General features: G+C 50.1%; 1 protein-coding gene across 1 annotated transcript; it reads right to left on the bottom strand.

Moving 5' to 3' along the window:
• Positions 1 to 879: 879 nt before the first annotated feature.
• On the bottom strand, positions 880 to 10,503 carry CX3CR1 (chemokine (C-X3-C motif) receptor 1). Its single transcript, XM_004676628.2, has 2 exons — positions 10,460 to 10,503; positions 880 to 2,059 (listed from the first exon to the last, which is right to left on the bottom strand). The coding sequence occupies exons 1-2, from the start codon at positions 10,490 to 10,492 to the stop codon at positions 980 to 982; spliced, it is 1,113 nt and encodes a 370-aa protein (XP_004676685.2). The 5' UTR covers positions 10,493 to 10,503; the 3' UTR covers positions 880 to 979.
• Between the last annotated feature and the right edge of the window lie 5,248 nt (positions 10,504 to 15,751).

Below are 15,751 nucleotides of genomic sequence, written 5' to 3'. Positions count from 1 at the left end.
GTTAATATTTCACAATGGGCACACTAAAACTCAGGTGGCCCCAAGCTACCCTGCAGCAAATAGAGCTGCGGTTGGAAGCTACCTTTTCTCACTCTGTATTAGGGTTCCTTCTTTTTCTCCCCCTGCGCCTGGGAGCTGAATGGAAGAGACAGTGGCTGACAAGGTGGAGTCCCTTGGGGGCGTGCTTTGGTGGGATGGTGTGAGAGAACTTCTCAGAGGCCTTAGTCTGGACTTGATAGGTGGGCAGTGGGGCAAGGTAGAAGGGGGTTAGTGAAGAGGAGGCTGGTACTGTGTGCTGGTTAGTGTGATTGGGGCGGGCTGGGCCAGACACATGGCAGGGTTGTTGGGCAGCTCTTGTCCTCTCGGATCTAAACAGTACTCACCCTGCTGGTGACTTGGAAACACGTCCTTCTTCACCTTTAGCCAGTTTGGAGTAGAGGCTACATCTTTTCTGCCCCTTCCCTGTAGAGAACACCCTCTGGCCAGGGATGGTGTCTGACACCAAACTGACCAAGTGAAGCCTCTCCCTGGGAGTCTGATCCTGGAGCCAGAATGGGGTGGATCGCAGTCCCATTCTGATGGTGAAATTGTCATATATGAGTGCAGGGGTACCGTCACCACCCAGAGATCTGACAGAAGAGGGAGTTTGTGCCACAGGTAAGCCACAGCCTCCACTCGCTCCTCAGCTACTTGTCTGAGCCATTGATGTGAGCAATATTTATCACCTCCCCTTTTAGCTAAGTCAGTCTGAGTTGAACTTTTACCATTTGTTAACAAAAAATGTCCTAATATTTACCATAAAGACATACCTTCTTGTATCATTGAAATTTAAGCTTGTTTCTCAAAACCCCGTTAGGGTTATTTTTGTGGGGCAGGGCCTTGGGTTCATCATTTCTTGGAAGTAAAAAACAAAGCCAAAAAAATCTGCACTCATTTTTCAGGCCCCGGGTTTCTGCAGGGACAAGGCTTGGCGATCCTCTCAGAGATGGATGGATGTATCGTCAACACTGGAGAAGTGAGTAACATTGCTGCTGACCATGCTCTCCTGTCTGCTTCTTTGGGTTTCAGACAGGGAAAAAGTGACGTGGACTGAACGACCACACAGGACAGTCAGGCATTTCCTGTACAGGTGGCAAAGGTAATGTCTGAACTTCTCTCCAGCAAAGGCATAGATGAACGGGTTGAGGCAACAGTGAATAAATGCAGTGGTCTCAGTCACATTCAGGGCCATCCTCACATTCCTCTTCATGTCACAGTTGGGAAAGAAGTCATAGAAGATGAGTGTCTCTAAGAAGATCATAACATTGTAGGGGGTCCAGAAGAGGAAGAACACGACAACCACCAGCAGGATCAGTTTAATGGCTTTGGCTTTCTTGTGGTTCTTGCAGAAGAACAGTGTCCGCAGGATTTTGAAGTAGCAGTAACTCATAATGAGCAGGGGGAGCAGGAAGCCAAGGAAGTTCACCTCCATGTTGCGGAGCACAGGCCAGATGTCCTCCAGGACCTCGGGGTAGTCACCTAGACACTCGTTTTCTACTTGTTTTGTGAACATGAACTGGGGTGCTGCCACCAATATGGCCACTGCCCAGACGCCCAGGCTGATGGTGACACTGTGTTGCACAGTTCTGTTGTTCATGGAGTTGGCAGCCATGACGATGGCCAGGTATCTATCGATGCTGATGATGGTGATGAAGAAGATGCCTCCAAAGAAGCCAATGAAGAAGAAGGCAGTAGTGAGTTTGCACATGGCATGGTGAAGGCCTTGTTCATTGGTCAAGTAGTGAGTCCAGAAGGGGAGAGTGGCTACAAAGAGCAGATCAGACAAGGCCAGGTTCAGTAGGTAAATGTCCGTGATACTTTTGCGCTTCTGGCTGTGGGTGAGGGCAAATACCACCAGCAGATTTCCCACAAGGCCAAAGGCAAAGACCATGGAGTAGATTACGGGCAGGAAGACAGAACCGAAGGCCACAATGTCCCCCAGGTAACAGGCTTCACTAGACTCATCGTACTCAAAGTTTTTAAAAACTGAGTCAGGGGAAACAGTGGACATGGTGAGGACCTGATCACAAAAGAAAACAAGTCAGAGCGTTAGTTCTCAGAGGAAAAAGACTGGAATTCTGCATGGCAGTATCCCTCAGCAGGTTGGAAAAACAAAGACCAGCCTCGTCCCCAGCCAACACGTCTCTCAGTCACACATGCTGTCTTGTTTAAAATTCACAGCAGTCTTGAGTTGGAGGTTGTAACAAACACTTAAGACAAAGGGGAAGCCAGGTCTCTGAGAGGGTCATTGACTTGCCCAAATTATGGAGCAAATGGCCCACCTGCATCTAGGTCTTGGGTATAGGCCTGGTGAAGCCTGACTCAGAAGTTGCATTCGTTGATTTTTGAAAGTCTCTCCACAGGTGGTTAGTTGACCAGTGTGTGGACAGGGGGCAGATGACCTCGGCAGCAGGAGGAGGATTGGATGGTGGCGAGTGCAGCCGCAGCTCACATCTCCAGTCCACACTTCCCCAGAGCAATTCTCTGTCCCCTACCATTAGTTCCAGCTCCTCTGTCCCCTGGGCCCTGTTCCTCCTGCATGAAGCCAAGGCTGAAGAGCGAGGCCTCTTGACTCTCCAGAACCTGAGTGGACCTATACCTCAAAGTTCTCATCTTTGTTTTTGAGAGTCATTTCTTTTCCTCTTGGAAACCAGTCTTACTCTTCTTTAAAGGGATAAGGAGTAGGTTATCCACATGATACAGACTAGCTGGTCATGGCTTGCCCTGGACTTTTCCGAGTTTAGCACTGAAAATCTTACATGCTGGACAGTGCTCTGTTTTAAGCAAACCAGAATGGCTGCTCCAGTGGCCATCGCCCAGGTCTAGAAGGACTGACTGACCCAAGATGGAGGCAGGTGCTTCATAGCCTGCCGGGCTGGGCCCCTGTGGCTAATTAACCCAGTAATTGCCAGCCCTACACTGACCCTCCCCACTACTCTTACGTCCTGTTTCCCTCTGAACAAAAATTTTAAAATGAGATATTTATGCACAGGTTAGGAGCTAACACTTGTCCAATCCCCCTCTTTCCTCATTTGCTTCAAGGTTCAAGGCCGCTGTTTGCTTTGGGCCTGTGAGGCCTCCCCTTCCTCGTGACAGTGCAAACAGGCCCCTCCGAGCCCCCAGCATGTTCAGAACTCAAGCCCTGCTTGTCACGCCCCCCCCCCCGCAACTAAATGCACAGCTCGCACCCTTTACCCGAGGGTGTTCCTGCACCAATGGTGCCCTTTTCACTGTGGTTTTACCACCATGGTGTGTTTCCCAAGGTGAGAACCCACCCAGCCAGGGATCAGCTTCTCCCTTCCCAGCTGCTGCCTCATGCTGAGCCCAATTCTGCATCTTACCCACACTCTTCCAGGTGAAGACTTTCAGCCCTGGGCCGTCTGAAGCTGGGATGGTGCTCTTCAAGCCCAGAGAAAGTCGCTCTTTCTTTGCATCAGGCTACAATGTTCTTTTCTCAGAAAGGAACCGCTAGCCATGACCCTCATTAATAATATTTAAATCAAGCTGTATACATTAATAATATTTGAGTGATGTGCAACCATAAGCCACATGAGTGGCAGTTTCAAGTGACTAAGCCGCACTGTGACGAAACAGCAGCACAGGCAGCCTATGGTGTCTTTGCCGGCATGCAGCCGTGCAGTCAGGCCCTTGCTGGATGGCATTGGGGGTCCCAGGGCTAGCCACCCCTCTCCCCAGCTCCCCCACAGTCAGAGGGCTGCGGCTGATTTCCAGAGGACACCAAGACCAATGAAATTCCTTTGCTTCTGCTTATGTTCATGCTTCCTGAAGCCAAACAACATCACGCTTAACTTTGCCAAACCCGCATGAGTAGGTGTGATTTCCAGTGTAGGCACTGCGGCTCACACACAGGCTCACAACAATTCCTCAGGCGGGCATGCCTGGGTCATTGTGAGGGAAGAGCGGAGAGGCAGGTGGGAAGGGCTGCAGACCTGGGCTCTCCAGAGGCTGAAGTGTGCACTGCCCTCTCCGGCCAAGGGACCTTGGATGGAGTCAGAACCTCTGGCCCGATGCTGCTCACCTGCAAGACAGGGGTTCACTCTCTCCCCAAGCTGATGGTTCTGCAGGGCACACCTTGCTAGAACAGGTTCTCAATCAAATAAGGCGAGGGAGCAGAGCACCTTCACCTCAGGCACCACCCAGGCTGCCTGGGGCTGTTCGTGTGTTCCTCTTCTGCCCCAGGCACTGTGGAGTTTGGCATGTAAAAGCTGGTTGCTTTATTTGGCCTGAAATAACAACACACCGTCAACGTAAAGCCACTGTGGAAAGGGCATATTGAGTGCGTGTAGAAACACCCTCCGGTAAAGAGGTGTGAGCTGTGCGTGTAGTTGTGGTGGGAGGCAGTGACAGCCAGGACCTGCGTTCTGAACAGGCGGGGTTTTTGGTAGAGGGGCAACGGGAAAAGTTGGACGCCCTCTCCTAAGCGGCCAGGCGCGCTGCTAAACACTCGATTATCTTCTCCAGCCTCTGCGATTCTAAGAGGAAAAGCCCTGTGTTAATCCGCTCCCTATTGAGTGACGCCAGGGCTCTCCACCCGCAATGAGAGGGAGGTAGAGCCGGGACAGGAGGGCAGACGAGGCAGGTGCAGCTGGAAGTGGGTGTCTGAATGCCTGGCTGGGGGAGGCGGGCACGCTGCCAGCCTCTCACCTTGCTGGGCGCCAGGTTCAGCGTCGCGCTCTCTAATTCACGTCAAGATGGCAAAAAGGCAGGTTTGCGGGTGAGGGGCTCGACAGCGTTATAGCAACACATCTGCCAGCCCATGGGCCTGGGCTCAGCGCCCTGGAGATGCCAGTCAGGTGGCTGCGGACTGTCATCGCCACAGGGGTGACGACTGTGATACAGGTGGGGTGAGTTCGTTCCTCCTCCTCCTCCGCGCAGGTGGGTGTGAGCTCAGCTACACCATGTGTGTGGGGATTCGGTGTGACTGCCGGCCTCACTGCTTCCTGACAGCTGCACCCTCTGTCCAGCTTGCGACCACGTCCTCCGTCCAGATGGCGTGCTAAGGGTTCAGCGACAACCAGGGTCTCATCCTGCCTCCTGGTGGCTCGGGGCTCCCTAGCAAACCCCAGAACCTTCTCCACCTCCCACGGTGCCCCGTCGCCGTCGTCTGGAGCACTTATACAGTGCCGTGGCATACATAGGAGGCCCACACTCGGCATGCCGTGCTTCCTGCCACAAGCACCCCATGCTACACAGGCCCAAGTGGGAGGCACAGCTCCAGTGAGGCCTGGGGTGAGTCTGAGGGTCTGCTAGTCCCTTCAAAGTACTTATGAGACAGCTTGGGGGCAGGGAGGAGCAGGAGAGTCAAGGGGGTGCAGGAAGATGCCCCTGCTTTGGTCCACGTCTCTCTCCTTCCAGCTTCCTCGAGATGAGTGAGATCTGACATGGAGCAAACACTACAAGCATATTTGTGGCAGGAGAAATACTGTATTCCAGACCTGGGCTCCAAAGTGTCCCTGGAGAAGTGGCGACAGCAGGTGCCCTTTTTGAACCTGGCTAGGGGCCCTGACACTCTGAGAGTTAATGTGTGGAAGGAGGGAGGGAAGGTGGGGGTGGAAGGCTTGGGAAAGTGAGAAGACACGCAGCAGCTTCTGACTCAGAGTTGCAAATCGCCAGGGTGGGGAAACTTAGTCTAGAAACACAGCTGCCCATGTCTGCTCCCTCTTTGAACTAGTGGTTCTTGACTGTATCTGACAGTGAAAAAGGCCCCTGTGTGAGAAATTTCAAGGCTCCCCTCTGTGCTCTACCTCAATGGGGTGACTCGGGTCCCTGGGGTTCTGCATGGTTGGGAAGGGGATTTGCAGTCTATGCTGCTGTTGATTCAAGGGCAGGAGCCCCACGCACTCAAGGGCATCCCTTAGGTCAGAAATCTGACATCAGCAAGCACTCTGTCATTGACGTGCCCTGCGGAGACTGGTAGTGTCATCGAGGCACCTCTGTGTGCGGGGTGACCAGGCTGGGGGCACTTTTCACTTCTGGATCCTCTGAGGCGGAGGGGAGATTGGCCTAAAGATAGGGCCTCCTGGCAGATGTGAGTGGTGCCAGATATAAGGGTCTCAGGGCTCTAGTCACTTTCCATTTTAGGCTGGATGTGGACTTTCCTGGCCCATGAGGACATCGGAAACCCCATGCAGATCCCAGTGAGACCAGCTTTCAGCACCCAGGCAGCTGGGTGGCCCAGAAACGAGGGTGGAGCGGGATGCTCTGCTCGTGCCCGGCCTGAGGCTGCACATGCTGCTTAGGGCAGTGGCCAGCAGGGACACCCGTCCTCTCGGGGCTCTGCTGGCCCTTTATTCCGTGAAGCAAGGTCTTATGAAGTGGTGCTGAGCTGGGAGAGTGAGCAGAACCTGGAAGCCAAGCTTGGAGTGCACATGGGTCTCCTACAAGTAGGATGAATTTTGGGGAGCCCTGCTGCCTGAAGTCTCCACCAGCCAGCAGAGCCCACACTGCTTGCTTCCCAGCCTACTTCCTTTTCTGAAGTCTGTGCGCTTACTTTTTAACCTTTAATTTCTCAGTCATTACCCTGGGTTTCCAATCAGCTTCCCTTTTCTTTACTTCCCTTCTCATGGTGATGAGCCAATTCCATCTCCTTTTGCTGCCTGATGCTCTTTCCTTATCTTTTGACTTTCTGCCCTGCTTACTCTTTTCTGGACCTGGTGCATCTTCTTTTAGTATTTTACCCTTTTTAGTCTCCATGTGGATTGTGGGTGCTTGCATGAAGACTGCATTTGAAGTTGAGTCTAATGCTAAGAAAATTGTGAGGCGTCAGTTTTTTCCTTGGACCAAAGGGAACTCAAGATTTGCTTGACCTGATACTCGCTTTCCCATGGGTTTGTCCTTGGCTGCTAACTGCAGAATCTGAGCTTTTTCTCAGAAAGCCCCCGCTCCGAAGGAGGGGTAGCTGTTGTTTCTAGTCACTGCTGCATACCCAGGGCCCCATTTCTTTGCCTTCCACAACCCCACTGAGAAAGGACTCTCGGCCCTGGACAAAGTAACCTGCAGAGGTTCAGGGCATCAGGAAACTTGTCCAAGAGAGACAAAGACAGGGTCTCAGCCAGGACACAGCCTTCACGCTCCCCATACTGCATTTTCTAGAACACTCCCTCCCCCGCAAAAAAGAGAGAATCCATGATGCAGCCTGGAATACTCTTCCTCCCCTCCCATTTGGACCCAGAACCCAGAGGCTGGTCCTCAGTGATGTGAGGCGCAGAGATGTAGGACCAATGATCACTTGTCACTCCCACACCATGAGGTGATTCCCTGCTGGTTCCAGAACCCCAGGTCTCAACAATGCTGAACAAATGGGGGCTTTCTCAATGACCTGGATGTCACTTATTTGAAACACGGACATTGACAGCACCCCATCTTCCAGGGTGTATGGGGGAGGAGAAGCCTAACACGAGTGGGTGCCATCTCCCTTCATAAAAAGAAGAGGCAGTTGCTAGTTCTCTGGTTGGTGACCTCAGCACTGTGGGGACGCTGGGTGAACAATGTGGCGGTAAGGTCCTCTCTCTGAGAGCTAGTCAGAGTTCTATCCCACCGCCTGAGTGGTGGTGAGATGGGTGATCAATTTATAATAAGCAGCTATCCTGTACATTGTTCTTTGAATATGCTAGAATTACAGTGAGCACAGACTTAGGGGAAAGAGTCCTGGGAATTTCTTAAAAGACATGAACTAAAGGTATTTTTCTCTAGTAAAACTCATAATTCAAGTCGTTCCATTTTGGCTAGACCCAAAGATGAGGTATGGAGGTACCCAGGGTGGTCAGAAGCCTTGGGATTTCCAGCCTGCTGGCCACCAGCACTTTCCAGGCCCCCAGAGATCAGGCAGGGTCAGGGCTTGGTGGGAAGCTCATGGAGAGCACGCTGCTGGGAATCAGAACCTTTCCTCAAAAAAGTCAGAAGCCTGGCCATGCCACCTGGTCCCCAGCTTCTGACTGACTTGTGTGGGAGAGCAGGAACTTGCCTTGCTGTCAAGTTCCCCCACTGCACATTCTCAGAGAGCAAAGTCTGAGCCTATTAAAACTGGTAGCTGAGAACTCTTCCAGGTCAGAGAGGTTGAGCTGTGTGTGTAGGGGTGTGTGTGTGTGTGTGTGTGTGTGTGTGTGTGTGTGCACCAAATGACCCAGATTCTGGAAGGGGATTCTTTGGGGCCCAGGTCTTTTGGTTTTGGGGGGACCTCCTGGACATACTGTCCTCTGCAGCCAGGTCAGGGTGAGAATGGGTGCCTCTTGGGGTGGGGGACAGGACAGAAATGAAGTTGGCGTTGAACTAGGTAGGCTCTGGCATCTCCTTCCTCTCCTGCCCCTCACAATCTCATCTGAAAGTTGTCAGTGATCTTAAAGTGTACTCAACCCCTGAGTCTCACTTTCCCAGGACAATCTACATTTTTAAGTACCATATTTGGGCCACACGGTGTGTGTGGAATTTTATATACTTGCCTTTAATCCTCACAGAATTCAATCTTCACCCTTAACTCAGTTTCAAGGATTATCAACTCCCAGCCTATCTCCATTTTAAAAGCAAGACTCAGGAAGCTCAGCCAGGTCAGGCCCAATCAGGATGTCATTCCAAAACCAGACTGTCTGCCCACAACCCCACGTGTGAGACGGGCCTGGGGTGTGGTGGGGTGTGGCAGGATGCTGCTGACCTCACTCTGTGAGGATTAAAGGCAAGTATATAAAATTCCAGGAGTGTGGGGAATAGCCAGGTCAGCCTGAGAACTAAGACCATCAAACTGAGTTTGGGCAGAGACAATTTCCTACCCTGTATCCCTGAGGGAAAATAAAGCCAAGCAAGGAGGATGCTGAAGGGTTGAAGGGTGTGAATCCTCCGGGTCTTCCTGAGGCCTTTTCTCTCTTCCAGGAATTCTGAGCCCAAACCAGAGTCTCTCTCTCTCTCACACACACACACACAGAGTGTTCCCCGCAGCTGAGGTGGCACACCTCTGCCCCCCCTCACAGAGCCTGTGTGTGTGTATCAATAGTGACCATTCCCTGCCAGCCCCTCACACAGTCTAATCTTTCTGGCTCAAGCTTTTTTTTTTTTTTTTACCTCAAGTTTTCTATTTGAAGAAAAGGAAAAGAGAGAAGGGAAATGCTAAAATTCCCTGGCCTGTCTCTGGACCTAGAGATGCAACTGCAGCACCATTCAAGGTCAGGACGGCCAGACCCCGTGCAAGCAGTGACCAACGGCAGCCCAGCTGTTCCCAGCCTCCGAGTCTTTCTTTCCCTCATGCACCTAGACGTGTGTCCACACATCACTTTTCTGAAGGTCACACTTTCAAGTCTCCTGAGCTGTAGTGGACTCAGGGTGATTATCAAGGCACCCACCTCCCCAGTGAACTTTAAATTTGTGCCAGCAACTCATTCATGAAAAGTTTGCATCATAGATGCAGTAGGTGCAGATGCTAAACAATGTACATGTCTAAAAAACGCATTGAAAGAAAAAGGGAAACAAAACCAAAATTATTCACCATCTAAAATCAGCCTCAGCTAGACTAGCTTTTTCTAAATCTAGCTTTTATCTTCATATTATGTATATTTATATTTAAAATGCAGAATGCCATTGTAACATTTTCTTTTTCCTGGAAGTGCACACACAATTCCACAAGTTACTATTCTGATCTTTATTAAATATAATTTATAAAGAACAGTCTACCCCCTTTTCCCAGATTGAAGCTTTGAGGTGAGGGTAATTCCAGTGTATGTACCTTTAAACATCAGGGTGGACAGTACCGCAACCCAATAAGCTTTTACTTGAGCTCTTCAGCATGCTATCTTTATTAACTGAGAAAGACAACCTGGAAAATGTTTAAAATATTTAGAATCTTTTTTGGACTTCGATGTTGGAAACAGAAGGTGCTATTTGAAAAGCCTCTTAGGATACAGTTTGCCAAAATAGACAAAAACAGAGAGCACTCCCACCACCCAGCTCCAAAAATCAACCATATACCTGATTCCCCACCTCATGCCCTACTGGATTATTTAAAAATCCAGACATCGTAACATTTTACCCACAGTGAAATGTGAGTCACTAGTGTGAGTCACTAAAAGAAAAAGTATTATTTTTAAGTTGTAATTTCAATAACAGAAATTCCTTAATATCACCCAAATCATTTTTAATGATGCTTTTTTTTTCAGTTGCTGTCAAATCACAAGCTCTTCTCCATGTCCCCAGCATGTGGTTCCATGATGCTTCTAATCATATTGAGTGCACCATGAATGATCTAATCACCCGCCACCCCAATTCCTCAAGCCCCTTTGTCATTAAGGCTGTGACATCCTCCAGGGAAAGATCTCTCATTGGCATTTAAAGCAAAGCAGCAGCATTAACCAGTCTGGCCTCTGACCACTGCGCCCTGCCCTCCACCCAGAAAGGATGTAGTCTCCTTTGCACCTACCTGAACTGGACCTGGGAAGAGGCCTCTGGACATGCCAGTCCACCAACCTGTCCCACGCAGACTGTGAAGAGAGTATTTCCCTTTCCTGCCTCAGAGGACATCTTTATTGGAAGAAGCAGCCAATAGCATTTGTTTCCTGTAAAGCTATCTTTAGACACCTTTGCAGACAGAGGCTAGAGGCCCTGCTAATGACAGAAGAGGTCTGAATTTACTAACCTGAAAGACAGGAATCTGGAGGCTGACCCAGAAGGGGCTGGAAGAGTGCAAATTTGGGGGCGGTGGCCACAGGCACTCATGGCCTGCCTTCAGGCCAACACAAAAATTTACTGAGCCTCAGTTTCCCTATCCCTAAAAGGGGCCCAGAATACTCACTGGCCAGAATTGAGGCAAGATTAAAGGAGCTACAGCATTTCTCCTCAAAGCAAGATGCCAGGCGGTGGGAGCTAATTGGAAATGTAGCACTTCTGCCCCATCCTAGGCCTGCATTTTAATGAAATTCTTAGGCGACTACAATCACGGTGAGTTTGAGGTACACAACTCACCCACGAAGTGCTCGGCACCTGGTAGATGCTTAACTATTATTTTTCTTCCCCCCACCCCCCCTTCAAGGCATTTAGTGGCTCTCTGTATGCTTCGTCAAGGCAAGTTACACATCTGATGGACACAGGCCACACCCACCAGCTGACCCAAGCTCCTTCCCTGTACCTGTTCTGCCATCTCCACTGCAGCACCTGCGGAGGGGCCCGAGCCCTGACGCTTCCAGGTTATGCGCCTGCCCTGGCCAACTTCTTCTCTTCAGCAAGGTGACTCACCCCCACTTCCCTACCTGCCTGACATATCTGCAGAATGGATGCCACTCTGTCCCCTCCCTACCCCAAGGCCTAGCTGGGTTCTGACACCACTGGGCCTTCAGCACTTATTAAATGGTCACTGACTCCTTCAAGCCTTTCCTGGCTCTTCCCTGCCCCACCTGGTGGTCTGCATCCCAGGATTGCCTCAGCTCTAGTCTCTGTAGTCTCCTGAGGGCAGGGATACCTCTTGTGCTCCCCATCTTGCCTCCTCCTCAGTCCCTGGCACCAGCCAGGACAGAGCTATGGGGTGAGACTGCATGCCCCAGGCTTAATGATCTCCTGATGTTTGAGGAAGTCCATGTGCTGGTCTTTGGCCCTGGTTTCAGGCCCTTTCTCTGCCCTTGGCCATGAGGCTGCAGGAACTTCCTCCCCCTCTCACACCAGCAACTCCTTTCTCTGCTGTTCAGAGGGCTCCTTTCTGAGATCTGACCAAAACTCTGCCTCTCTTCCCATCATGTGCTCTTCCTGGACAATCTCTTCCATGCCACATCCAGATCAGCTCCCCATAGCTCTGCCTCCAGCTGGGTCTGCATAACTTCCCCTGACCATCTCTGTGCTTTGCAACTCTTGCCATTTACCCCATTGGTCATTCTCCACCCAGGAGCCAGAGAGCTCTTTCCAAAACCCTAACAGCAGAAAAACTAAATAGATATTTCCATAAAGAAGGCATACAGAGGGGCATCCCTGGAAACCCAAGGGTTTAAGTCTCAACACTGTGAAGCTATCGCCAGCCACTTCAGCAAGAGTTAGACCCCTGGCCAGGGTGGTGACCCACATGGTGCAGCAGACCTCTCCTGTCTCGCCTGCTGCTCCCTCCAGTGTATTTCAGTCCATCTGCCTATTCTGTTCCCCACTCTGTCTCTGGTGAAACCTCTCACCATGCCCCCTGCCACCTCCGGCCTACACTACAGCTCTTGTATGCATAAATAAATTTTTAAAAGTGGGGCCCTCCCTGGTGGCACAACAAATTAAAGTGTGGCATTATGAGGCTAGCCGCAGGTGCTTGGGTGCGAGTTCAATCCCCACCCCGGAGGTGACCCACATAATGCAGCAGACCTCTCCTGTATCATCTGCTGCTCCCCTCAGCAGTGTACTTCATCCATCTGCCTGTTCTACTCCCCACTCTGTCTCTGCTGAATCCTCTCATCAGTCCTGAGCCTCTGGCCTGTACCCCAGTTCTGTATGCATGCATAAATACATTTTTAAAAAGAAAAAAAAGAAGGCATTCAGAGATGGCCAACAGGCATGTAAACAAAAGTGCATATCACTATTTATCATCAGGGAAATGCAAATCAAACCCTCAGTGAGAGAGCACCTCACACCCATGAGAATGACCCATATAACAGTAAGTGGTAGCTGGGTGGGAGTGAAAGGAGCCCTGTGTACTGGCTGTGGCAGAAAACAATATAGCGGTTCCTTAAATTACTCAAAACAGATCCACTGTGTGATGAAGTAACCACTCCTACATATTACCTGAAGAATAAAAAGAAAAAAACAAACACTAATTTGAAGGGAGATCTGCCCTCCCATGCTCACCGCAGCCAAGTTATGAAGCAGCCTAAGGGCACAGTAATGGATGAGTAGATGTGGAATACACAAGGAGTGGAATACTACTTGGCTATAAAAAAGGGGTGAAGTCTTGCATTGGTGATGAAAAGAGTTAGAACCGACGACAGACCGACAAAGACTCAAAAACTCAGAACTGCAGAAAAATGAAAAGAATTTAATACACTCGCGAGCAGGCTCGAGGCGAGGGGAAGGCCAAGAGCCCCGAGCTATTACAGTGAGCAGTTTTTAAACAGTATTTTAGGGAAGGGAGGGGGTACATTTCAGAGGCATGGAACGAGGAAGTTACAATGGTTTTTAGGATGGCGACCGGATGTCGCTGTTTTTCCGAGAGGTAGTTATCTTTTGGTCAAAAAGGAATTCTTCCCTGCTGAACAAGTCGGGCCTGGTCACAGAAAAACCTCCTTATCTTTTTGGTCAAAAGGGAATTCTTCCCTGCTGGACAAGTCGAGCCTGGTCACAGAAAAACCTCCTTATCTTTCTTGTTTTTACAGTGACAGCATAGATGGAACTGGAGGGGATGATACTAAGCAAAATAAATCAGAAGGTAAAAGAATACGGAAAAAAAAACTAATAAATTAAATTAAATCAAAGCAAGTTAGAAGTCTGAGTACAAAATTGAGGTTTAGAGAGGGAGGGGAGAGAGGGGTGGGGGAGTTCTGGAGAGGACTGTGGGTGCCTTAGCGATGGGCGTGGTGATATACATCTGAAGAAGTGTGAACCCACACCCCAAAATCTTATGCAATTTGTAAACCAGTGTTACCTCAATAAAAAATCTATAATTTGAAAAAGACACTGATAACATCATGGGAAATAAGTAAATACATTTGAAAAATAAATAACATTTAAAAGCCCTCCAAGGGTTCTTCTCAGTGGCAGTTCAGGCCCCTGCTTGAAAGAGAGCTTTGTAGGATGCTTCCGTCACACTATGTGCTCCGCTCTACCACCTCCAGCCCCTCAGCACTGACTTCCGGTGGCACAGAGGTGGAGTACTCATCCCTTCCCATGTCACCTGACTGGGGGGTCTGGGTTCAGTTTTACCCGCCTTTGAACCAGTGGAGTGAAGCTTTACTCTGCACGGATGCTGGCAGGACAGGCGTGTGCAATACCTGGCATGACAAGCAGATTATGTCTCCCTGCACCCCAGGTCTTACAGGGTGACATGGTGGGCACCTGAGGGTCAGAGCCAGGAGTGGGCGAGTAGGCCCCTTGCTGGCCAGCAGCAAGCCAGCTGCTCTGTAGCCCCCAGTATTCTTTTACCTTCTGATTTATTTTGCTTAGTATCATCCCTTCCAGTTCCATCTATGCTGTCACCAATGCAAGACTTCACCCCTTTTTTATAGCCGAATAGTATTCCACTCCTTGTGTATTCCACATCTACTCATCCATTACTGGGCCCTTAGGCTGCTTCATAACTTGGCTGCGGTGAGCATGGGAGGGCAGATCTCCCTTCAAATTAGTGTTTGTTTTTTTCTTTTTATTCTTCAGGTAATATGTAGGAGTGGTTACTTCATCACACAGTGGATCTGTTTTGATCTTATCTCACACCCCACACTGCACACACCTCCCCAAAAGTGGTTCAAGGAAGAGCAGCTGGCACTGTGCATCCTGAACACACTCTGCCAGCTGGGAGCTCCCCCCGCCCCAGGGCCTTCCCACTGCCTGCACCCAGCCTCCGACCTCAGAAGAGACCCCCTATCCATCCCCTCTGCCCCCCGGCTCTTCTTCGCCTGCATCCCTGTTCTCTTTGCTCCCTTCTCTCACTCTGGTGCTGCCCGTTCCTTACACCCACCTACATTCCTCCTTTTCCCAGCCTCTTTGACTCCAGCCTTTGGCTGAGCTGTTCTTTGTGAAGGTAGCAGAACGTTCCCCCCAAAAATAATGCAGTTTGATTTGTGGGTTATTTTTGAACTGTAGGCACTTGGAAAAATTAACTGGGGAGACAAGCTTTCCTGCCTAACAATGGACCCTCTGAGAGGAAGTCAACCGTCATAAACCCTCTCCCAGGAATTTCAGCAACTTGGGAGGACGGACTCATCCCACGGGACCAGTGACCCTGGGAGCAGATACAGATTGGACAGGTGAGGAACAGAGAGGCAAGGACTTGCTCAAGGCCTCACAGCACATGTGTGGCAGAGCCAGGGCTGAAGCTGGCATGTAGGGGTCAGAGTCCACACCACGTGTTCTCAGTGGGGGTGATGTTGAGAGACTGTCTCAGGGTAAAAATTGCTTCTCGTCTTTTTGCCTTCTTGTCTTCAGATACACATCCAGCTCATAAACAAGAGTAGTCAACATACCAATGTGAAAATTTCTTGAGAGGCAGTTGAGGAGACTTTTTGGGAGATGACAGTGAAAGCAAATGTTGAAGAAGATGTGTGCTCCTAATCCACAGCTCTGCTGTGCACTGTGTTTAATTCACAGCAGCGTGAGGAAAGAGGCAGCTTGGGACAAAGAAACAGGGCTGGAGAGGACGTGAGGAAGGGGCTGATATGTGTCTGCGTCAGGTACATGTACCTGCAGGCACATTGCCCACAGTATCTCCTTTCCATCTTCAGCCTCCAGATAGGCGTTACTATTTCCTTCCAGGTGAGGAAGCATGAAGAGAACAGAGCATTTCACTATCACAGCCCCAAAAAGGTCAAGTCAAGATTTGAAGTTCCTGCTTCTGAATGCAGGTGGGAAGAACTGCAAGGAGGGAACAGAGGGGAGCAGAGGAGGGGGTGTTCACTAAAGGAGGGTGCACAGAATTGGCAAAAGATTAGGCGTGTTGTGTGTTGAGGAATGCGCGAGAATCTGAATATTGTTTTGTCATCAGTGAGTCAACAGAAATATGCTGAGATTTCAGAAGCAGAAAGGAGGTTGTCTTTTTTTTTTT

The sequence above is a fragment of the Condylura cristata genome, unplaced genomic scaffold (genome assembly GCF_000260355.1).
Source record: "Condylura cristata isolate star-nosed mole 26May11 unplaced genomic scaffold, ConCri1.0 scaffold00004, whole genome shotgun sequence".
Taxonomy (NCBI): domain Eukaryota; kingdom Metazoa; phylum Chordata; class Mammalia; order Eulipotyphla; family Talpidae; genus Condylura; species Condylura cristata.
This window is presented reverse-complemented; position numbering and strand designations above follow the sequence as displayed.